At 43.7% G+C, this 24,902-nt stretch overlaps 1 protein-coding gene across 6 annotated transcripts in view; it reads left to right on the forward strand.

Annotated features, from left to right (window-relative positions):
• The window catches only part of RAE1 (ribonucleic acid export 1), a 601,382-nt gene that overhangs the window by 78,257 nt on the left and 498,223 nt on the right, over positions 1–24,902 (forward strand). For all 6 annotated transcript variants that reach the window (XM_044090053.1, XM_044090055.1, XM_044090052.1 and 3 more), the window contains one exon: positions 11,878–11,974. In XM_044090053.1, the coding sequence (XP_043945988.1) occupies positions 11,885–11,974 (90 nt within the window). In that variant the 5' untranslated portion in view covers positions 11,878–11,884. The remainder of the gene's footprint in view (positions 1–11,877; positions 11,975–24,902) is intronic.

A 24,902-nucleotide genomic window follows, 5' to 3' on the forward strand; every position in this document is an offset into this window, starting at 1 on the left:
GATAAGGGAGTCTTTGGGATACAAATGTATCCTGCCAATAAGTTCTATTAATGTCACAGACCACATTGAGGCCTTATGTGCCGGTTGCATGAGTGGAGTTTGACTTGCGGGCATGCAGCAACTCCATCAAGGCTGGGTCTGAGACGGCCTTGTATGCCAGACACAGGTCACCTCTGAGCAGTCTGTACAAGACTGAGTAGAGGGACAAGGCTTTTAGCTTATCTGTACAGGATAGGTGTTTGAGACCCTGGATTTTCTTGGTCAGGAACCTCTGTGGTCTCTCCAGCTGCTGTACGTGCTTTTCAAGGTACGTACCGAAGGGGGGCTTTGTGCTCGATAATGAGTCTGATGAGGAAGGAGTACAGGGATGCTATGACCTCCTTGTTCTGGATGAAATACCTTTACTTGTGAGGTGGGCCACGTAGAAAGCCTTCTGTAAAACAGAGGCAACATGGTGGTCAAAAGTCAGTTTGCTATCAACCTGGTTGCCCAAGTCCCTCACGACCGATTGTGTACTTAGCACATTGTTAATGTAGTTATTAGTGGGGGCACCCTTTTCCCCAAAGGGGGTAATGATGCATTTCTTGACATTTAGTTTGAGGCCATACTTCTGGCACCAGTCATTAGTTTGGGTAGGGCCCTCTTGGAGGATATTCACATCACTAGGGGAATTAAGACAAAACTCAGCTTGCAGTCATCTCAAAACTTGGTCATCCACAGACTAGTTTTGGCTTGCACCTCAGAAAAATATATCCCAAACAGTAGAGGCCCCAAGACCGATCATTGGAATGTACTGCTTATTACGGGTCTACTACTAGAGGTGGCTTCCCTATCTTGACTGAGCGGGTTCTATCAGTGACCCTTTTAGCTACCCATCTGGTAACATACAGGTTGATGCCTAGCTGGGAGAGTTTTTATCTATTCTGCCCGAGTGGGGAGTAGTGTCAAACGCTTTGGTTTTGTCAATGTAGGCAGTGTGCACCGTCACGTCCATGGCTTTGACTCATAGTCAACCAAGTTTAACAGGCATGATCTCCCTTGATGAAGGCCATCTCTGGCAAAGCATCATAGTCTGTCAGTGATGTCCTCCCAGGCTGTCATTTACTGGATCCCCTTGGAATGACAACAGAAACTAAACCAATTGTTAGTCAGTCATTTTCTGTTTGTATTTAGGCATCCTTCTGGGTGACAGTAGGATGTTGTTTAAGGCTAGGGACATACATGCCTGGGACACATTCAGCAAGCTCAGTCATATCTCCCTTCATATAGTCCAGAGAGGTACATCTCAGTCATTCATACCAGCATGAACTATGACCAAATCATAGCAGTACCTGTTGTTGAGAGACTTGTGCATGCGTGGTATGGTGGATTCTAACACCTGACTAGCAACTTACTATGACTTTCTCTTTGTCTAGCCTGGTGAAGAGCACATCCGTGTGTCTCATGATAGTCTCTTATGACTAGTATGTTGGGTTTGCGGCTGGGCTTTAGAGGCTATGAGACACAGGTGTGTGTACTATCTGTGGTGCTTGGTGCTGTAGGTGATGATGTGCATGTGTGTTTGCATCTGAGGTCTCTTGTTTAGGTATATATTTGTTGAGTACCTCCACAAATATGGGAGTGTGTTGCACAGGTGTGGGTGGTGGTAGAAGTGTGGTGTTTGTGCAGACAGTCTTTTCAGTGCTAGATGTACCGGCTTGTGATTGAGAGAGCATGGATTCTAGGTTCTTAATGTGTTCTTAGGTGGTAGTAATAGAGGGTTGTCCGTGTACATGAGGCAGTTGCTACACTGTCTCACGATGCCCATATCAACCATTCTAGTGGGAGAAACTATAGGAAATTGTCCGTCCATGGTTGTCAGAATCTGTGGAAGAGAGGTCAGGGATAGTAGAGTGGGAACTATCTGAGGAGAGAACCGATAGGTGTGAGTAGGGCTGAATAAAATGAATACAGTAGCTGCAAGGAAGAACCTTACTTACACAGGAGTGCTGGAAGGGAAAAAAAATGCAGCTGAGATACCTCGCAAAGGGTTAAAATAGTGGTGTGGCAGTGTGCGACATACAGACAGGTACAAACCCATGCAAAATGCAGGGTTTAAATACAAAACAAAAGTAAAATAGAAACGCTGGACTTGACCAATTCACCCTTGTCCCTAAGCCCTTAGCTAAATACCCTATGCCAGACCAGTGCAAACCAGTTCACTTACTCCTAAGTGCAGGTAGGCCCCAACCAACGCAAGATGGCGTAGCAGGAAACACAGGAATCCCACAAACAGATCTGGATACAGCAACACCTGTAACCAGACTATGCTAAAGATATTTAGACTCTGTTTAGGTTGATTTAACACAGTAAAACAGATACACATTTAAATATAACAGCAGAACATTTCACATTCAGTTAAACACTTTAACAGTAAAACCATAAAACAAATACTGTGCAAATGTAATGCAAGTTAATAAAATAGCACAGTTAATCAAATACAAGCACAGTACAAGTCAGAATGCATTTTGTAGATTATCTTAGCAGCTTTGACATCAGCACAGGGTAGATGCAGAACCATTTAATCGGGTTACTGATGAGCAGTAACAAATGCAGCAGAATAAATGCAATTGAACACCTAAGCCCAAGCAGCAAAAAGTAGGAAGAGGCACAGTTTTTTAAGTAGAAAGTGAGGAAACGGAAGATAATTCAAGGTTCATAGGTTCATACTAGGCTATCTGCCCTAGGGCATTTATAAGCCTAGCCAGAGTGTGTTTGGCTTTCGCCACCCATTTTAAATTAATTTTGCTATGCCCTTTTTCGAGGTTAGTATACTGTGCCTCTGTCTAACAGTGACTCAGAAGTGATACCCAGGATAAACCTACGATCTCCCATCCACTCAAGATTCCTCTTGAAGAGAGTCAATGAGGGACTCTGCCTAACCTGGACTGGGATTTTATTCCAGAGTGAAGGGAGCCTCTGGGTTCTGAATCTGTCCCTCCAGCATGTCCTATTTATTTCAGTGCTGAGGTTCAAGTCTCTCAAGTGTGTAGCTCGATGGGATTTGTTTTTTTGAGGTGCAGCATGTCCCTTAATTCCGGGTTGGACATGGCCTTGTACGTCAGGCACAGGTCACCTCTGAGCAGGCGGTATGCCACTGAGTAGAGCTGGAGTTTCTTTAACCGGGCAGCATATGGCATCTGTTTGAGCCCTTTGATCCTCTTGGTGAGGTACTTTTGGGGTCTTTCCAGTTGCTGCAGGTGTTTGGTAAGGTACATCCCAAAAGGGGCATTGTACTCTATTATGGGCCTGATGAGGGATGAGTAAAGAGGCACGATGACCTCCCCTAATCTAGATGTGAATCCCTTCATGGTTAGGTGGGCTATATAAAATGTTTTTCTAACCACTTTGGCCACGTGGTTGTCAAATGAGAGATTGCTATCAACTTGGGTCCCCAGGTCCCTAATTACTTCTTCTGTACTTAATGGATTACCACCTATGTGGTAATTTGTGGGCACTTTGTTTTTGCCAAAGGGGATGACTATACACTTGGGCGTTTAGCTTGAGGCCATGGTTCTGGCACCAGTTGTCTGTTTCTATGAGGCCCTTTTGGAGGATGCTTGTGTCGGCTGGAGAGTCGATTATGGCGCCCAGTTTGCAGTCATCTGCGAACTTGGTCAGCCACAGTCCTTCCGTGTTGGCCTGTACCTCCGAGAAATATATACCAAACAAGAGAGGTCCCAGGACTGAGCCTTGTGGGACGCCACTTGTAACTGGTTTGGAGTCTGACATGGCTCCAGCAATTCTAACCATGTGGGTTCTGTCCTTGAGCCAGTTTGCAACCCATCTAGTGACATAGGGTTTATATTTAAGCTGGTCAGCTTATCTATAATGCCCGAGTGGGGTATTGTATCGAAGGCTTTTGAGGTCCAGATAGGCTGTGTGGACCACCTTCCCTTCGTCAATGGCCTTGGTGACTGTTTCAAAGAAGTCAACCAGGTTTAAGAGGCAGGATCTGCCCTTAAAGCCAAACTGGGTAGGATCCAGTGTCTGTAGGTCCCCAATATCTTTATTTATGAGGTCCATGATGATCCTTTCCATAGCTTTGCAGACCAAGCTAGTCAGGCTTATGGGGCGATAGTTTCCAGGGTCCGTTGAGGCACCACCTTTGTGGAGAGGGACCACTGTTGCTGCACGCCACTCTTTGGATACATATCCTGTAGTAAGGCTGAGATTGAACAGTAGTTTTATGTTTGGGTTTAGCTCTTCTTGGAGTTCATGTAGGCGCAGCCTGGGACACCGCCTGGTCCCATTGATGCTGTTTTTTGCTTTGGAGAGGGCGGCTCCCACCTGAGCATCTGAGATGTCAGGGGGGCAGCACTCTGCTGGGATAGATATTTGCCCTTTTGGTGGGGAGGGGGGGGAGTTTGCGCTGAACCTGTCAGCTAGGATGTTGGCAATGTCTGTGGGATCAGTGTATTTTTTGTCATTTTGGACTAATTCTGAGCATATCTGGGAATTCCCACCCAGGTTCCTAACATAACTAAAGAAAGCCTTGTGATTATCCTTAGTGTTCTGTGCAATTTTTCTCTTGAAGCTGGCCTTGACGATTTTATGAGTGCCCTTAGTTTTTTGCTAATACTGATCAGAGATGCCTTCCCTTTTTGGGATTTTGCTCTATCATGTAGTAGCTTCCTCCTTCTATTGTATAGTTTGTTTATGGCTGGGGTCCACCAGACAGGTCGTCTGCCTTTGGAGGATTGGGTCTTGGTTTTATTTGGGATTGCATGATCCATGCATTCCTGAAGGTGTTCATAGAATGCATTTATAAAGGATTCTGCGGTCTGGGCCGTATTTTCCACAGGCCCGGGGGCTTTGAAGGATTCCACCTCGGTTTTGAGGAGTGTGAAATTTGCTTTAGAGAAGTTTTTCACTGTGGTTTTCTGGGCAGGGGGTGGGGTCGGGATGTGAATATCCAGTGAGATCAGTTTATGGTCTGATCTTACCAGTGAGGGATACACTTCTGGTCTGGAGCATAGAGTACCCATGTTGGTGATTGATCAGGTCCAGTATGTTTTCCCCTCTTGTGGGAGTGGTAACATGTTGTTCCATAGCATTTGAGTTTATGAATTTTAGGAACCTTTGGGCAAGGGTGTTGGAGCTAGAGTAATGCTCCCAATCTATGTTTGGGTAGTTGAAGTCGCCCAATATAATGGTGTTCGGAGAGACCTTCATATTTTCCAGTGTTCTCAGGAAGGCCGAGTGGGGTTCCTGGGTTTGGGAGGGTGGTCTGTAGCAGGCTATAAACTGGAAGGCAGTTTTACCCACTGTTAGTTGCACATGGATAGTCTCTGATGCTTCGTGCTTTGCCACCAACCTAGAGGTGTGGGTATCTTTGATGAATATCGATACTCCCCTCCTTTTGTGGTTCGGTCCAAGTTTTGGGGCAAAAGCATGGTATGAGGTATAACCTGGTAGTGCTGGGGTGCTCTCGGGAGTCCTGAACCAGGTTTCTGTTACTGCACAGATATCGATGTTCTCCATGCTAAGTAGAGTTTCGAAAAGTGCATCTTGAGGTTTAGACTTCTAGCATTGAGTAGCATTACTCTTAGTTTCTTATCCCTTGTGATACCTATGGAGGTGGGTTTGTCTTTTGAGCTTTGCCTAAAAAAGGCACTATGGGGGTAGCAAGAGCCTTTGCCAATATCCGAAAGCCCAGGGGTGACAAGTGCAAGCTGTCCCTAGCAAAGCATCGTGGCTTGTCGTGCATATCATCCCAAGCTGACAGGCATTGGATCCCCTTTGAATGACACCAATACTTAAGCCAATTGTTGAAATTGATCATCTTGTCTTCATATTGTGGCATCATTCTTCGTGAGGGTAAGATGCTACTCAAGGTCAGGGTCATACCAGCCTGGGCTACATGCTCAGAGAGCTCCTCTATGTCTCTTTTCATGTAGTCCAGGGAGGTACGTCTCAGGTCATTCACACCAGCATGGACAATGACTGAGTCATATTTGTACTTGCCTTGGAGTGACCTGAGTGCTTGTGTTATGTGGCGGATCCTAGCGCCAGACAGGCTGCTCACCGTGACCTTCTCCTTGTTCAGCCTGGTGAGCGGGACGTCAGTGTGCCTGACGATAGTCACCTATTACAAGCGTATCAGGTGTGTTGTTTAGCCTTAAGGGCTGTGGCACACTGGCTTTGTGAGATATGTGTTGCACGTGTTTTGTTTTGGGGTAGCGGTTGCTTGGGTGTCTGCTTTGGAGGTCTCTGCTGCTTAGGCAGATCTTTATTTAGAGCCTCCGAGTATGTTTTTGTGTGATTATGTGTTTGGTTTGCTGTCGTGGTAGGTCTATGTGAGACTGGAATTGTAGTGAGTGTGGTTTCCTTCTCCTCCTGACTGGTTATGCCAGTACTGAGTTGAGAGAGCTTAGCCTCCAATTTGGCTATATGGTTGCATCTCTCACATGTGTTGGAATTTGTTGGGAGGAGGAGAGGGTTGTCTGTGTACATGAGGCAGTTGTAACATTGCCTCAAGATTCCCATATTCACCAGCTGGACCGGAGAGGAGATTGACAACTGACCTTTGGACAAGCTAGAATAATATTGGGAATTCCTTTATAATTGAAAACAAGGGCCAATGGGGAGCGAGGGTGTAGTGCTTTTAATTTTTAGTGCTGACTTATAATTGCTTTAGTGAGCAAGTGCCAGGTAACAAGTGCAATGTGTTACAGGTAACTTAAATGCAAAAACGACAAACAGTAACTTTATTTCAAGCGAAGCAAGCAAATAAGTACAGTAAGCAATGCAGATATCACTAGGGATCCACAGAAGTGCTGAGAAGCGCGTTTAGGTGGAATTAGCGTCCAGGAAATAACAAGCATACAAACAAAGCTAGATTCAGCAGGCCTGGATCTAGTCTATGCTACAGCAAACAAGGTGTACCAATTTCAGTAAGATACAGTTCAAATATTCAGGCAGTATAAACCTTTAACCAGAAATTCCCAGCTCAGAAGGGCAGAGTCCAGCCTCTCCTCCCACAAGAGTGCAGACCACGAACCTTCTTAATGTAAAATAACTGGCCTGAAGCCCAAGTGCTTAAACCAGAGCTAATACACTTTAAGAATAACAGACACTGAGCTCTCAATCAGCAGTTCCCAACTTAGAAGGATGAAAGCTACCTGTCCTGCCACCACAGTGCATGCCACAAACCTTCCTAATGTAGAACAAAACTGGTCTGAAGCTCAAGTGCTTAATCCAAAAGACTTAGAATGATAGCTACACTTTAACCAAGTTACTACCAAGCAGTAATAAATACAACTGAATACTTTAATGCCTGGATTAGTGCTCAAGTTATACAAACAAAGCTAGATTCAGTAGGCCTGGATCTAGTCTATGCTACAGCAAACAAGGTGTACCAATTTCAGTAAGAAGAAATTCAGATATGCATGCACTATAAGCCTTCAACCAGAAATTCCCAGCTCAGTAGGGCAGAGTCCAGCCTCTCCTCCCACAAGAGTGCAGACCACGAAACCCTCTTAATGTAAAATAACTGGCCTGAAAGCCCAAGTGCTTAAACCAGAATTAATATACTTTTAGAATAACAGACACTGAGCCCTCAATCAGCAGTTCCCAACTTAGAAGGATGTAAGCTACCTGTTCTGCCACTAGAGTGCAGACCACAAACCCTCTCAATGTAAAACAACTGGTCTGAAGCCCAAGTGTTTAAACTAAAAGGCTTAGAATGAGTTACACCAAGCAGTAATAAATACAATTGAGAACGTTTAAGATGACGCAAAAGCAAAATAAAGTAGGAAGAAACACAAGTACAGTAAAAGCAGAAGATATTTTTTTTTTTTTTTTTTTTTTTTTTTTAGAAAAGTAGCAAAAGCAGTAGTAAATACAATTCTCATGCAGTGCAAGCTGGCACACTTGAATATGTAGCAATATTAGTCCACACATAGTTTGAAAAATGTAATTAAATTAAAAAGGACTAAAAGCAAGTGCAGAAAGGGTTTATTAGGTAGAATGCGGTAAAGAGATGTCCTGGGGGAGTGTCTTAGATCAAATCTAAAGTGGGGCGGGCACTGCAAAAGCCACCAAATTTAAACTACAACCCAGAATAGGGAGGGGGGTGGGGGAACAGTTTCAACACAGATGTAAGGAATGTGCAAATTATAAAAAATATATATACTGTTTTCTATAGATTTGCAGAGCAGTAAGACACAGATATCAAGCAGACAATTTAGCTCTATAATACAGAATAACACAGAAAATATACTCAGCTCTATAAACTTGAAGATAGTTCTGTAAGGCTGTCTCTCAAACTAAGGTTCCAGTTTGAATACAGGTTGTTAATTAAAAGGAGACACAGCACTAGCTAAATTATATCAGCTGAAAGACAAGGCAGGAAATGAGGGGGTGGGGAACAGTTTCAACACAGATGTAAGGAATGTGCAAATTATAAAAAATATATATACTGTTTTCTATAGATTTGCAGAGCAGTAAGACACAGATATCAAGCAGACAATTTAGCTCTATAATATAGAATAACACAGAAAATATACTCAGCTCTATAAACTTGAAGATAGTTCTGTAAGGCTGTCTCTCAAACTAAGGTTCCAGTTTGAATACAGGTTGTTAATTAAAAGGAGACACAGCACTAGCTAAATTATATCAGCTGAAAGACAAGGCAGGAAATGAGGGGGGTGGGGAACAGTTTCAACACAGATGTAAGGAATGTGCAAATTATAAAAAATATATATACTGTTTTCTATAGATTTGCAGAGCAGTAAGACACAGATATCAAGCAGACAATTTAGCTCTATAATACAGAATAACACAGAAAATATACTCAGCTCTATAAACTTGAAGATAGTTCTGTAAGGCTGTCTCTCAAACTAAGGTTCCAGTTTGAATACAGGTTGTTAATTAAAAGGAGACACAGCACTAGCTAAATTATATCAGCTGAAAGACAAGGCAGGAAATGAGGGGGGGGTGGGGGAACAGTTTCAACACAGATGTAAGGAATGTGCAAATTATAAAAAAATATATATACTGTTTTCTATAGATTTGCAGAGCAGTAAGACACAGATATCAAGCAGACAATTTAGCTCTATAATACAGAATAACACAGAAAATATACTCAGCTCTATAAACTTGAAGATAGCTGTAAGTAGCTAAAGGGCTGGGCCTTCACAACTGATCTCACTGTACTCCGTAGAATGAGCTGATGCAGTGGGACTGGGAAGTGTGTCAAATATCAAATTTACAGTAGGGAATCGACTATCCGAACGAATTGGGACCCAAGGTAGTTTGGATAATTAAACTGTTCGGATAATGAAACGTACATAGAACCGGATAAAACATTTCTAAAATCTTGTGTTTTTTCTGCATGCAGAAAATACACTTTTCAACCATTTGGCGAATCCAGTGGATAATAGAGTTTTACACACACCAACTGGCTACAAGCTCAAAAAACATGTGCAAGTGAATATGTATAATGTTTACATATTCAGACTTGATTTTTCATATTTGAAAACTTTGGAAGGCTGTGTTCGGATAATTGATGTTTTGGATATCTACTCTCTACTGTATAGTAGAGGTGGACAACTCAAAAGCCACCAAGCTTTAAGACCACAACAACAGTTAGGCGGGCGTGTGGGGAGACAGGATCAAAAGAGAGGTAAGGTTTCAGTTCACTAAGAATAAACTACAGTTGCACAGTTTAAACAGATTTGCAGCAAATATTGTTTTAGTTAATCAGAAGTGCAGAAAACAGTTGAAAATAAGCACTTTTGTAGTCTCACAGCAGGTTCTTGGAAAACGGTAGAGCAAGGGCAAAAGGCCCAACTCACTGTGGCTTAATAAAGGACTTTGGCATGGTGAGATGTAGGTAGGAATGTTGTAGATGTATTTCTCACATGCACTCATTCTCTTGTCTCTCATTTCTTTTTCTCTTTCGTCGCACACCGTCTTGTGCACTTTCTGTCTCTCTCACACACATGCATTTGGTGTCTGTTTCTCACACAGTCACTCACACGCATGCGTTCGGTCTCTGTCTCTCACTGAGTTGATCACACACGTACTCTTTCACTCAGCCTCTCTCTCTCACACATGCAGTCATTCATTCAGCTCATACACACACACACTCGTTCATTCTGTCTCTTGCTGTATCTCTCACTCACACACACATTTTACTCCTGCTCACTCATTCACACAAACACACTTTCTCCCTTCCTAGATTCTTTCCAGAGTCCTGTGACCCTCAAACAAGAGCGTATTGACCTATTCATTCTCTCCTCTAGTGAGAATTGGGTGTGTTTGGCACTCGTGGGCCATCATTCTGATGAGAATGATTTCTACATTACAGCAGCTACTTTGCTGTGCTTGTGTGTTATGCAGTTGCCTGCCAAGGGAATATACATGCATGCTACCACAAACAAGGATCCGTAGTGCAGGCCTTGCAGTCATAAAGACCAGCAACGGAACCAACGGTGCTCCTTTCCCTGTTGTGTGGTTGCTGACATCTGCTATGTGCACTCGTGCGCACATACACCCTCAGTCAGCTTCTCCGGCGACCATTTCTTCTAAGCTGAACAGAGTCATCTTGTGCAAAAGGCTTTACCCCAATTTCAAAATAGTGTTGGTATCCTCCTCTTAATAGTGGTGAAACTTGCTGAACCAAGTATTATGCCACAAGTTATGTTGTATGTTTGCTTTTGATGACACAACCACCATTGATATACTGCAAGAGTAAATTACTCTGAGGAAATCCCAGAGTCACCCTTACAAATTAGGCAGTTAAGCTTGTGATTTCAAAAGGCAGCATATTCCTTCAGAAAGTGCATTTGGTTTCTTCCATTTATAATGTGTCAAGCTAAGTACTGACATGTTTCTGATATTCTTCAGCCTGTTTGCACACTGCACTCTGGTTGGCCTGCTGCTTTTTGTTAGCAGGAATGTCTGCTGCTTAAAGCTGCTATTCAATAAAAAAAAAATATTCATAATGTATCTAATCTGATGTTCAGTGTCATTGCAGTTACACTCCCTAAAATAGACGTATATCATTTTTATTTCTAAAATAAAAATATTCACGAGCCAAAAACATGTTGTTGCATTTAGTTTATTGTATATCTGACAGATTAAAAATACATCTCCCTGATAACTGTCTTGAGAATTTGTTTGTAAACTGACTTGAGAATTTGCTTGTAAGCCTTAATATTTTCTGGGATTTATACATCTCAAGAGATTGCTACCCACCCGTGCAAAAAAGCATGCATACATGTGGATGAACAAACATACAGAATTATGAGAATATTGGAGTTTGCTAGCCCTTCATTTGAGTTGTTGGATTGTCACTTGCAGTGCCTATAGTACAAGTCTATAAATGTGCAAGCCACCAGGATATTTGTTGATGTGTGAAGCATTGGAGAAGCTACATTTTGTTGGGGAAGAGCTGTGTACATTGCACCAGAATTGTAATCTAGGTTGCTTTGTTCCCAGATTACCACACTGCAGAGGTTTGTAGGTGGGGGCTGTTTTGACAGCATATCAAACACTTGTTTTGTGGGCATTATAAGATGAGTGGGCCTAACGGAAGAAGTGAGAACTATATCTGGCATGTTTATTATTGTAATATGTGGACCCTGGCTGCTAAGACTGTACACATGACCCTACGTAGTTGAACAAGTTATTTAAAGGTTAGTGGGCATGTCTAACAATCGTAGTGCACTTCTTTTTCTGTGGAGGATGGCTTGGCAGGACCTATAAACAGATTGAATTAGGGTTATTCATCACCAAAAGTGAGTGTGTGTCTTTGTAAACAAATTAATTAAACTAATTTTATTTTTACAGGTTAAGTAAAATGCTTACAACCTCTTGATCCTTTTCTAGATACAGAATGAGTCTGTTTGGAACAACATCAGGGTTTGGCTCAGGCAGTACAAGCATGTTTGGTGCTTCAACAACAGATAACCATAACCCTATGAAGGTAAAGTTCTGTGGTCACATTTTGCTATCAGATTATTTTTTTTCTGTGTCTGTCCTTCAGTTTTATTTATTTCCAGGATGGAAAGACTGTCTTCAAATTTATGTGAGAAAATGTCCTGTTAGTCCTGTGGGGAAAGGGTGAAACCTTTCTTTTTGCTGGGAGAGGTATTTTGTGACTTCTGAACTGTGGCCTGCTTAATTACAGAAAATACATCTGTACGTCTATAGCTTCATTTTGCTGCTTTTAGCATAAAATCAGAAGTTTCATGCATTATAAAAGGAATAAATAAATCTCGGGCTGTTTTCTGACTAATTATACCAAGAGAATTATCATTTTTCTTCTTCTCCTGAAATGTATGCAGCGTGTGGAACCTTTTCATCATTTCAAGTTATAATTTGGGTGACTGGGATGGCCTTTAGTTTTGGTAAAGATGTAAATTCATAATAGTTACTTTTTTATGGTATTCTTTCATTTTTTTGTGTTTACTAACTCCATATCATATTATTGTCTCTTGTTTTCCAGTGTAAAACTGTCTTATTCTGCCATCTTCCTTAAGGGAAAGTTCTTCACTGAATAAAATAACTCCGCTTTATTGTCTGTAAGATATGATTCTTCTTCCCTTTTAGTCTGTGAGAGATTTTATAGTGATTTGCCACTTCTGCAACATTTCTGAAGAAAACCATAACCTGTTTTCTTTTTTCATGTTAAGTTACATGTATGATTGAGTCTGGTTCCATATTTCCAAATGACAGTGGTTTAATTTCTCTTGCTAGTCTCTTGGAATGGCGATTGGGTGGTTGATCCAAAAAAACATCCTGTTGATAGTCAGATGCCCCATTCTAGATATTTTGTACAGTATTGGAAATAATTAAGCACAAGAGGTATAGACCTCACATATTGGGGAATTTAATGGTGTAAAGCCTGAGCATTAACATGTTTTGATGATTTTGATTTGGACTTTACATAAAAACATTGAAAGTTATCAAACTTCTTCCTGTAGTTCTGAATTTAATACTCTGTCTTTACAGGGTGTGACCCTGTAGGCCATTTAGCCAGGCAGTAGTTTTTTTACCTATGAAATGAGACACTTAAGATGTTCTTCGTATTCCACTGTTGCAGTCATCACATTTGGGTTATCCTTGCCAGGGTAGCCCTTGGCCGGCCCGAATGAAGCTTAGTATTCCTGCATTGTCGCTTTTGTGCTTTGTTCAGTGCCAGAACTATCCATCGTCTGGCCCTTATTGTAGCCAGATATTTTCAATTACAGTCTTCGAATTCCGATATGGCTTCGGTAAGCCATCCGACAGCAGATCTTCTGAAAAAATGTAAAGAGAAAGACAGAGACAAGACCGCACAGGTCCAAACCTTCCGACAACGCTTCCGTTAAGCTAGTCATCAGTCATAGTCATGAGGTGCTTTCGCAGGCCGCTACCGAGACCCTTTTGGAGTTCGGTATGCCGCAAGACTCTTCTTTGACTAAAGATCCTGTGGTCGTCTCTACCTTGGATGGGTCCGGAGCCAATGAGCAGGCACCGGCTTCCGAGGAAGTCCTTCGCACCATCGAAACTCAGCACAAACCAACGTCGTCTTTTGCGACTACCGTTCTTTCAGAAATTACCGAGTTTCTTAGGCCCAGAGTTTGAACCACACCAAAAACAGAAGACCCACTCTCAGGCGTGTGCTACTTTGCCTCAGTCTCAAATGCTTAAAATGGCAGAAGACCTTATCATGCTGATCAGGGGAAGACAAGCTACCCCCTCTGAAAGAAAAAGAGATCTGTCTCCTGCAGTTTTGTCTGAACAAGAGTCAGATGAACCTAATGCATCTGACTATGAAGACAAGTAACCCCACTTTCCAATTATGAGGATTCTGATGCAGAGGACTCCATTCCTTCAGCCTCTCCCCCAGAGGATTTTTCCTTTTGGGAAACCTTGCATACTTTAAGGGAGCATTTCCAATGGGAGAGTCAGGACTACCCTCAGTCTGAAAAGAGACTGAGGGAATTCTTAGATCTTCTGCAACACAGACCCTTGGCCATCCCCCCAGTCCTGGATGTTGTGGATGATGATTTCCTAGAATCCAGCTTGACTCCTGATGCCCTACCTCCTGCTCCCAGAAAACCAGACAGGTACTTAGAGTCCCTGACTCGCACAAATATCTGTTTAAAAATCCAACAGCTGACCCTGAGGTCATTTCTCAAGGGTCAAAATGGATTAAAGCAACCTCTGCTAAGAATCCCACACCCTTAGACAGGGATTCCCGAGCATTGGGCAGATGGGGTAAAAAAAGTATACACCTCAGCTACTCTTGCTATCAGGGCACTAAACTGTCAGTTCCACATGCTGAAATTTCAGCAACATACCCTGGAACTCCTTAAACAAAAAATGTCTTGCCTACCTGCTTATGCAGAATCTAAAAATTTACAAGACTTAATGTATTCTGCAAGCCGAGTGACCGCAGTGGTGCAGCGGTTAGCGTTGCCGCCTCACAGCAAGAGGTTCTCTGGTTCGATCCTTGGCTGTGGTGCCTTCCGTTTGGAGTCTGCATGTCCTCCTTGTGGTCACGTGGGTTTTCTCCGGCTGCTCCGGTTTCCTCCCACATCCCAAAGACCTGCTGTAGGTGGATTGGACACTCTAAATTGGCCCTAGGTGTGAGTGTGTCCGTGTGTGTGCCTTCTGTGGAAGGTTGGGCGCCGGGCTGGCAACTCTACACCGTAAAAGCTACACTGGCAATCATGAGCGGGCAGGTGATCTGCTGTGGTGACCCCTAACCGGGAAAAGCCGAAAGAAGAAGAAGAATGTATTCTGCAAGCCAAGTAACTAAACACACTTTGCACTGTGGTTTTGATGCCCTAGAAGCTTCTTGCTGGGCTGCAGTCACTGGATCGGTCATTAGAAGACAGCATGGCTTAAGGAACAACCCCTGCCAGACCATGTCAAATCTAAATTGTCGGATGCCCCGTTGCACAAAGATAACTTATTTGGCACTAAGGCAGAAGAGGTCTTAAAAAGATGGAAGAAAAAGCAAAATCTATGCAAACAGTTAAGGATTTCTTAGAAGTCCAGCATCCTAGGTTCAGTAGGCATTGTCCCTCCAAGCACTGGTCCTTTCCTACTCTGAGTAAACCAGCCCAACCTAGGCCCCGTGGAAACAGAATCCCCCCCCCCCCCCCCGGACAGCAACCCCAGGGAATGCAAAGATCTAAGCAGTGGACCATCTCCACTTCAAAACCATGGAGATGTTCTTCGTGTTTCACTGTTGCAGTCATTACAGTCGGCCTGAATAACAAAGTCTTGGGTCCTGCGTCGGTTACTGTCTCTTTTTCCATGACGTCAGGTCGTCAAGGGTATAAAACATGCAGCCGACGCCATTTTAATCAGTCTTTCTTGTCACGCGGTGCCCGAAGCAGAAGCAGTTCGCAAGTGCTGGTCGGCAGACTCCTGAAATTTTCATTTTTGAGTTTCAGAACCAAGTCTTCATACTAAAGCTAAGTACCCCGTTGGGGAAACTTTTTTTTTTTTCTTGCTCCTTACTGATGTCAGTAAAAGTTAATAATTGCATTACTTGTGGGAAGCAAATGCCTCATAAGGATTTTCATTTGTAATGTATTCCTTGCCTAGGCCCTGATCACAGTGTGCCTTGCTGTCGGTTTTGTGCTAAATTTACCAACGCACTATTAAGCGTTGGTATATTTTTGCTTCTAAATATTTTGGTTCAAGATTTAACTACCCCGAAATGTCATCGGTTAGCAATCCGATTACCGGAGTACACAAAAAACACAAGGACAAAGACAGAGACAGACCGTTGAGGTCCAAAACCGACGACGAAGCTTCTCCTAAGCCAGTCACAGGTTCGCTTGTACTCAGTGAGGCGCTTTCGCAGCCCCTGATACCCGCTACTTTTGAGTCACAGGCCTCTACCGAGACACATTCGGAGTCCGGTATGCCACGAGATTCTGCAAATATTGAACCCGCAGATGTCTCTCCCCTTGGATGGGTCCGGAGCCGCTGAGCAGACACCGGCTTCCGGGGGTGTTTTCAGGCCTCAACATTTTTATATTAAACCAATGCCATCAACAAAAACAAGGTCAAAACCAACTTCTTTGTCTACAAAACTGATGCATGAGCCATGTGCTCAGGCCCCTATGCCTAAAAAACAAATGATTAAAATGGCTGAGGATTTAATTACCTTGATCAGGGGTTCCCAACCCCCCCTCCCCCCCACTAAGAGGCCTAGGCAAGGCACCGATTATGAATCTTCAGATCAGGTTTCCATTTCTTCTGATCAGGAATCTTCTATTCCTCCTTTTGAGGACTCTGATGCAGAGGAATCCATCCCATCTGCTTCTCCTCCTGAGGATTACTGTTTTGGAGAGACTTTGCATACTTTAAGGGAACATTTTCACTGGGAGGTCAGGACTTCTCGGAATCAAAAAAGAGGCTTAGGGATTTTCTTCTTCTTCCTCAGCATAGGCCTTTGGCAATACCTCCTGTATTAGACATTGTTGATGGTGTGTTCTCGGAATCCAGCATGACTCCTGATTCCCTGCCGGTGCTCCTAGTAAGCCAGGCAGATATTGCAGGGTTCCTGACTCCCACAAATTTCTTTTCAAAAATCCTGCTGCTGATCCTGAGACTATTTCTCAGGGTCCCAAGGGTGTTAAGGCTTCTACAGTCAAAAATCCTACCCCTTCTGATAGAGATTCCAGGCCGCTGGATAGATGGTGTAAGAAGGTTTATATGTCTGTAACCTTGGCAATCAGGGCTTTAAACTGCCAGTTTTATATGCTTAAATATCAACAGCATGTTATGGGTTTATTGAAACAGAAAATGATGTTGATTTCTGATTGTGTGGAAAATAGAGTTACAGGATTTATAGAATTCAGCAGAACAGGTAGGAAAACATACTTTGCAGTGTGGTTTTGATTCCTTGGAGGCCTCTTGAAGGGCCACCGTAACTGGATCTGTGATAAGAAGGCATGCCTGGCTCAAGGAGCAAAATCTGCCCGATCATGTTAAAGCTAAATTGTTTAATGCCCCTTTACAGCATGACAGTCTGTTTTGGTAATAAGGCAGAAGAGGTTTTAAAGAAAATAGAAGACAAAGCTAAATCTATGCAAACTGTAAAAGATTTCTTGCAAGTGCAGCCACCCAGGTTCAGTAGGCACTGGCCTACTAAGAATTGGTCCTTTCCTATGTCCAACAGAGCCACTCAGGGTAAACCCAGGCGCTCCAAAGGCTCCAGATACCAAGCACCAGGATCTTACAGGTCAAAGCAATGGGGTGCCTTCTCCTCCAAATCTGGAGGTAACTAAGTACAACCCTACAGTAAGCAGTCTCAATGACTTTAATCTGTCATCTCCAAGCACTTGTCTTTTGGAAGCCCCCTTGGGGGGAAAACTAGCACTTCATGCTCAAAATTGGCATTTAATTACCCAGGATAAGTGGGTACTAAACATATTATCCCAGGGGTACAGATTTCATTTCCACACGTTGCCAATTCCAAACGGATGGCCAGATCTGCCACCAAACCAGTGGGCAGAGGCCCAGAAACAAGTCCTGTCCCTCATGGATATGGGGGCTATTCAACCAGTACCAGAAAAGGAAAAAGGACAAGGATTTTATTCAAGACTTTTCCTGGTACCCAGAAAAGACAAATCATGGCGTCCAATTCTGGACTTATCTGTACTGAACACGTTCCTGGACATTTCCAAATTTCAAAATGCTGACTTTACAACAGCTACTGCCTATGCTAGGCAAGAATGCCTGGTTGGTAACTCTAGACTTAAAAGAGGCATACCTGCATATCTCAATAAGGGAATCTTGCAGGAGATGCCTCCGCTTCAAAGCAGGCTTTTTGTATTACCAGTTCTCTGCACTGCCCTTTGGCTTATCTACTGCGCCCAGGGTCTTTACAAAGTGCCTGGCATCAGTAATTGCATTTTGCAGACAAAGAAACATTCAAATTTATCCTTATCTAGACGATTGTGTCATTCAGGCAGAGGACAAGGACACTCTCTTCTCCAACATCTGGCGTTTGTAAAAAAGCTTCTAGCATGCCTAGGGTACACCATAAATGAAAAGAAATCACAACTGGTACCCTTTCAAATAATTACATTCCTGGGTGCAAACTTGAATACAACTGCCCAGATGGCTTACCTCACACCAGACAAACAAATTCAATTGACAACATACTTCAAACAAATGGCAACAAAAACCCAGCTATCTGCAAGACAAATTCTGTAGGCTTTGGGGTTCATGGCATCCTGCATTCTACTAATTCTATATGCGAGACTGCATATGAGGAAACTTCACTGGTACCTAAAAAGCTTATGGAGTCAACATTGTCACAGCCTGGAAAACAATGATTCCTCTCATTCCCTGCCTGCAACAGGAGTTTCTTTGGTGGGCAGAGACATGTCACCAAAACAAGGGACTGTCATTTATTCTACCCCCTGCCACCCAAACCCTAACTACAGACTCATCAGACTATGCTTGGGGGGGCCACCTGGCAGGTAGATGCATTCAGGGCAAATGGAGCCCAAACCAGATGCATCTACATATCAACCAGAAAGAAATGCTAGCTGTTCAGAATGCTCTGACAGCCTTCAAGGACTTACTTCATCCGGGGCAACTACTGATAAAGACGGACAACACCACAGTTATGTGGTACATAAACAAGCAGGGGGGTACCCACTCCTACCCCCTTTGCAGACCAGCCATGACCTTGTGGAACACAGCCTTGACTTACCAAATGCATCTTGAAGCTCAATTCCTGCCAGGAAGCAAAATACTCTGGCAGACGACCTAAGCAGAAATCTTATGGACCTGCACGAATGGAAACTAGATCCACAAATATTTAGCATGTTAACACAAAAATGTGGAAGCCCGGACGTAGTTTTGGGGAGAGGCAAATAGATCTATCAGTTGGACAAATTCTGCACCAGAACTCATCACAAAAAAGCATGGAAAGTGGATGCTCTATCCTTCAGCTGGAAAAACGTATCAATCTATGCCTTTCCCCCTCTGCCTCTACTATCCAAGGTCTTACTAAAAGTCAGACAGGAAAAAACAAAAATGATTCTAATTGCTCCGGACTGGCCTCGCCTACACTGGTACCTGCTTCTAAGGAATATGTCACACCTTCCTCAGTGGTACTTGCCTCAAACACCTCACCTATTGTCTCAGCAGAACTATCAAATTATGCACACTCCGCTCCAAACTCTGAATCTTGCAGCATGGCGAATCAACTAATTTTACCTACCACATCTCACAGTAAACCTGTGGATGTCATTTTGGAAGCCAGAAGGCCTAGTACTAGAAAATCTTATGCTGATAAATGAAAGAGATTCTGTGCTTGGAACCAAGCACAAGGAATAGACACAGCAAAACCCAGTATTCCTCAGATTTTACAATACTTAACTGAGATGCTTGATGAGGGCCTATCTTTTTCTTCAATAAAAATACATGCCTCTGCCATCTCGGCTCATTACACCACATAGCCTTCCCTCTTTTCTCATCCCCTGCTGAAACAATACTTCAGAGGGGCCAAAAATTTAAGGCCTCCCAGGAGAGCGCCAACTCCGGCATGGGACCTCCATTTTGTGCTGGAAAAACTCACCCTACCTCCTTTTGAACCAGCAGCTACTGTGGATATAAAATTTCTTTCTTGGAAGACTGCCTTTCTTTTGGCAGTCACTTCAGCTAGATGCGTTTCAGAACTACAGGCTCTTGTGGCAGTGGAGCCTTTCATTATTTTTTACCAATCCTTCTTTTATGCATAAGGTGGTATCCAGTGTGGCTCTTCACCTGACCATTCACCTGCCAACTTTCTTCCCAAATCCGCAGAACAAGGGGGAGCGGATTCTGCATTTATTGGATGTACACAGACAACTAAGATTCTACTTAAACAGGACAAAATCTTTAAGGGAATCTGAGTAACTACTGGTGGCATTTGCTGCAGGATCAGAGGGAAGGCTGTATCAAAGCAGACTATTTCTAAATGGGTAAGCCATTGCATTCATTTCTGCTACTTGCACCATGGTAAACCTGTGCCCAAGGGGATCAGATTCCATTCCACCAGGGCTGCCTCTACTTCAGCAGCTTTTCTCAGAGGGGTCCCTACCAGAGACATTCTAGAAGCTGCTACCTGGAGCTCAGTTCATACGTTCACAAAGCATTATCATTTACCTCTCTTTTCTAAATCCAGGGCAGGCTTTGCCACTGTAGTCCTGCAGGGCCTTATAGCTGCTCCTAATGCTGTTTAGTTCCATCCTCCCATCCATAGCTTTGGGATTCTACCCAAATGTAATGACTACAACAGTGAAACACAAAGAACATAGTACAGTTGTGTACACTTCCCATAAATGTTGATGTTCGAGTGTATTCACTGTTGCAGTCTGGATTATCCACCCACCAACCCCCTTTCTATACCTTCTCTTTCCTTCACTATACTCAAAAGCCTTTGTGGTGTATTTGCTTTTAGTTGAAGGTAAATTTTATAAAGTGCATTTATATATTTACAGTTTTATATATATATTTATGCTCCCCATGTGGGTTGCACCTGACATCTGGGGCAGGAAAAACTGATTAAAATGGCATCGGCTGCATGTTTTATACCCCTGATGACCTGACGTCATGGAAGAAGAGACAGCAACTGACGCAGGACCCAAGACTTTGTTATTCAGGCCGACTGAGGGCAACCTGCCAGCAGATTACCCAAATGTAATGACTGCAACAGTGAATACGCTCGAACATCTACATTTATGGTAAGTATACACAACTGTACTTTCTAAGCCACCCCCTTATGGTAGGAACTTTCAGTGACTCACCCCCCCCCCCCCACCTTCACTTACCCCTTGGAGGAAAACTCTCATTTCACTCAAGCACCTGGGCCACCATAACCAAGGACCAATGGGTTCTGAACATTGTGTCCCAGGGATACAAATTTTCCTTCCATACCCTTCCATCCCTAAAAGGGTTCCCAGATCTACCACCAAATCAGTCTCAAAAACAAATCCCTTCCCTTCTGTCTCTGAGAGCAGTAGAGCATGTTCCTGCAGAACAAATAGGCCAAGGCTTCTACTCCAGACTTTTTCTGGTGCCCAGAAAAGAGGGCACCTGGCACCACTTCCTCTGTCTATCAATTCTAAACACCTCCCTGGTAATCCCAAAATTTAAAATGCTCACCCTACAGCAGCTCCTACCCATGCTGTCCAAGGATACTTGGCCAGCTACCCTAGATCTAAAAGAGGCCTACCTCCACATTCCTATCAGGGAATCCTGTAGGATATATCTCCGCTTCAGGGCAGGATCTCAACACTTTCAGATCTCTGCACTTCCCTTTGGCTTATCTACTGCTCCCAGAGTTTTTGCAAAATATCTGGCTCTGGCCATTGGCTTTTGCAAACAAAGAAATATTCAAATTTACCCATACTTAGACGACTGCCTTATTCAGGCAGACAGCTAGGAAAAGCTGCTCAACCACCTGGCCTTTTTAAAGACACTACTAACCTCCATAGGATACACAATCAACGAAAAGAAATCCCAACAGGTGCCCACCCAAAGGATAATCTTTCTGGGAGCAAGTTTGGACACAGCATCCCAGGTTGCATTCCTTACATCAGAGAGACACATTTTCCTGGCAACCTACTTCTCTCAACTAGCCACCAGGCCCCAGCTATCTGTAAGGAAAAGGGGTTCATGGCATCTTGCATACTACTCATTCCATATGCCAGACTGCACATGAGGAAACCAGTAGTCCCTAAACAGCCTTTGGTGTCAACACTCTCAAGATCTGGAAACTCTTCTACCTATAATTCCTTGTCTCAGAAAGGAATTTCTTTGGCGGGCAACAGCATGCTCCCACAACAAGGAACTGCCCTTCTCCCCACCCCCTGCTGCCCAGACTCTCACCACAGACATATCAGACTCCTGCACATACAGGGCCAATGGAGCCCTCTGGAAATCCCTCTGCACATCAGTCAAAAAGAGATGATGGCTGTGCAGCACTCCTTGATAGCTTTCAAACCCCTTCTCTCACCAGGGGTTCTCCTGATCAAAACAGACACCACTGTGATGTGGTACATCAACAAGCAGGGAGGGACTCGCTCCTACCCTCTGTGCAGGCTGGCCATGACCCTTTGGCTCACAGCCTCTTCCATGTAACTACACCTGTTAGCACAATTCCTACCAGGCTCTCTCAGCTCTCTGGCAGACTAATTAAGCAGAAACCTTCTGGACCCACACGAGTGGCAACTCAACAGAAGTACCTCTACCTTAATAACTCAGAAATGGGGAACCCTGAGGGTCGACCTTTTGCCTCCCACACCAACCATCAGCTCAGAAAATTCTGCACCAGGGAGCATCACTGCATGGTTTGGGAAAGTGGATGCCCTGTCCTTCCCCTGGGTCAATCTGTCAGTCTATGCCTTTCCTCCCCTACCTCTCATCCCCAGGGTACTGCTCAAAATAAGGGATGAAAAACCAAGGGCCATTCTTATAGCTCCAGACTGGCCCCGACAACACTGGTACCCCTTGCTGTGCAGCCTGTCCCCCGCTGCCTCCATGGCATCTTCCTCAGATTCCAAACCTCCTGACCCAGAGGCAAGGGGAATTCATGCATCCCAAATTGCAGACACTCAGTTTGGCAGCTTGGCTTATTCCCTAACCCGATCGAATCTGCCACTCTAAGTTAACAGGTTCTGGATGTTATCTGTGAGGCCAGGCATCCTAGCACCAGAAAGTCTTATGCAGATAAAGGGAAAACGTTCTGCACCTGGATCCAGGCTAAGGGAGCCAATACGGCACAGCCCTCCATCCCTCTCATCCTGGATTACTTAGCTGACCTACTGCACAGTGGTCTGTCTTTCTCCTCTATAAAAATTCATGCCTCTTCTGTTTCTGCTCATTTTCCCACTGAGCAGACCCTTTTTCTCACACCCTTTTATCAAACAGTTCCTCAGTGGGGCTAGCAGCTTGATGCCCCCCAGAAGGGCACCAACGCCAGCTTGGGATCTTAACTTTGTCCTGGAATAGCTCACCCTGCCCCCTTTCGAACCAGCTTCTTCTGCAGCACTAACATTTTTCTCCTGGAAGACAGCTTTCCTTATGGCCATCACTTCAGCCAGAAGAGTCTCTGAGCTGCAAGCACTCATGGCTGTGGAACCCTTCATCATCTTCCATGCAGACAGGGTATCCCTCCGAACTAATCCGTCCTTCATGTCCAAGGTGGTGTCCACTGTGGCTCTCAGCCAATCAATTCACCTGTCCACCTTATTTCCTAATCCCCAGAACAAGGGGAAAAGGATTCTTCACTCTCTAGATGTGCACAGCCAACTCAGACAGCTCAGATTCTATCTGGACAGGATTAAATCCTTCAGAAAGTCTGATCAATTGCTGGTTAGCTTTGCTACAGAAGCAGAAAGCAAAGCCATCTCCAAGCAAACCATTTCCAAATGGATAGCACACTGCATCCATTTCTGCTACAAACAGCATGGAAAGCCTCCCCCCAAGGGGGTCAGGACACACTCCACCTCTGCAGCTTTCCTAAGAGGACTCCCCACGAGAGACATCCTTGAGGCTGCCACCTGGACATCTGTTCACACTTTTACCAAGCATTACTACCTGCCTGTCTTCTCCAAATCCAGAGCAGGGGTTGCCTCTGCAGTCTTGCAGGGCATCCTAGCCAGCCCCTAGTTTTCTTGACTACCTCCACCCATTTCCCCAGCTTTGGGAATCTACCAAAATGTAATGACTACAACAGTGAAACACTAAGAGCATGGTACAGTTGTGTACACTTACCATAAATGTAGATGTTCAAGTGTATTCACTGTTCCAGTCCTGGTTTCCCTCCCTCCACCCCCTTTATTCTCTTTCTTTCCTTACAAGGAACATATTGGTATTTATCTTCCACTGATGGGGTTCTTCCACCAGAACCTGCCCTCCTACTTTGCGGGCTCCTGACAGGTTAGGGCAAGAAAAACTGATGTAATGGTGTCGGCTGCCTTTCTTTATACTATTGACGACCTGACATCAGTCCTCAAGCGACAGCAACCGACGCAGAAATACTAAGCCTCTGGTATTCGGGCCGGCCAAGGGCTGCCCTGGCAGGGATAACCCAAATGTGATGACTGCAACAGCGAATACAGTGTAACATCTACATGTATGATAAGTGTACACAACTGTACTGTGTGTTTTGTTTATTTTATAGATATTTTTATCTTGATTCATACATGTTTCTCTTTCACCTTATTGGTTTTCCTTGTATGTTCTTTCCAAAGCACTGAGATTTCTAGGGTAAAAAAAATGCAAACTGAATTATTTTTTGCCCTGGTTGTTAATAATTATTCATTCTTTTTTCTAACTGGTTTTGGCGGTGGTGGTAGGGATTGTCTAGCTACTTAAAACAATCATTTACAATTTAGGAAATATTGTGGTAACTGACTCTAGTCTTACTTTTTTACTTTTGGCGTTTGGCTTTTTTTTTTTCCTGATAACCAGAGTAGCCCTTCTGGGAGCAAGGTCATTTTCTTAGGGGACCTGGGATGAGCTCCTAAATATATCACATAAGCTGTACATTTTTTAAGAAATAATGTAGTATATTGGAAACATTTTCTTAAAACTAAAAACATTACAAAAACTAACATTAGAGTACTTTGCTTTGGTAAGTACCATTCATATAACATAAATAGCATCCCCGTTATACAAGTTCCACAGGAAATGTCTAGTTTGTGTAGAGAACTGGTGTGAAGAGTGCTGGCTTTCTCAATATGCACTTAAACAGTCCACCAAGTAGAAGAGGAAAGAAATGCGAATAACTTTAGCTGTGCAGATTTACTTAGCTTGCTTAGCTGCTCATCATTCTGTGCGTATTTGTAGAGGATTGTGCTGTTGAGTAGGAAATGAAAGATAAATATAAATGAGCTAAG

The sequence above is a fragment of the Protopterus annectens genome, chromosome 12.part0 (genome assembly GCF_019279795.1).
Source record: "Protopterus annectens isolate FY-2018-M chromosome 12.part0, PAN1.0, whole genome shotgun sequence".
Classification (NCBI taxonomy): Eukaryota; Metazoa; Chordata; order Ceratodontiformes; family Protopteridae; genus Protopterus; species Protopterus annectens.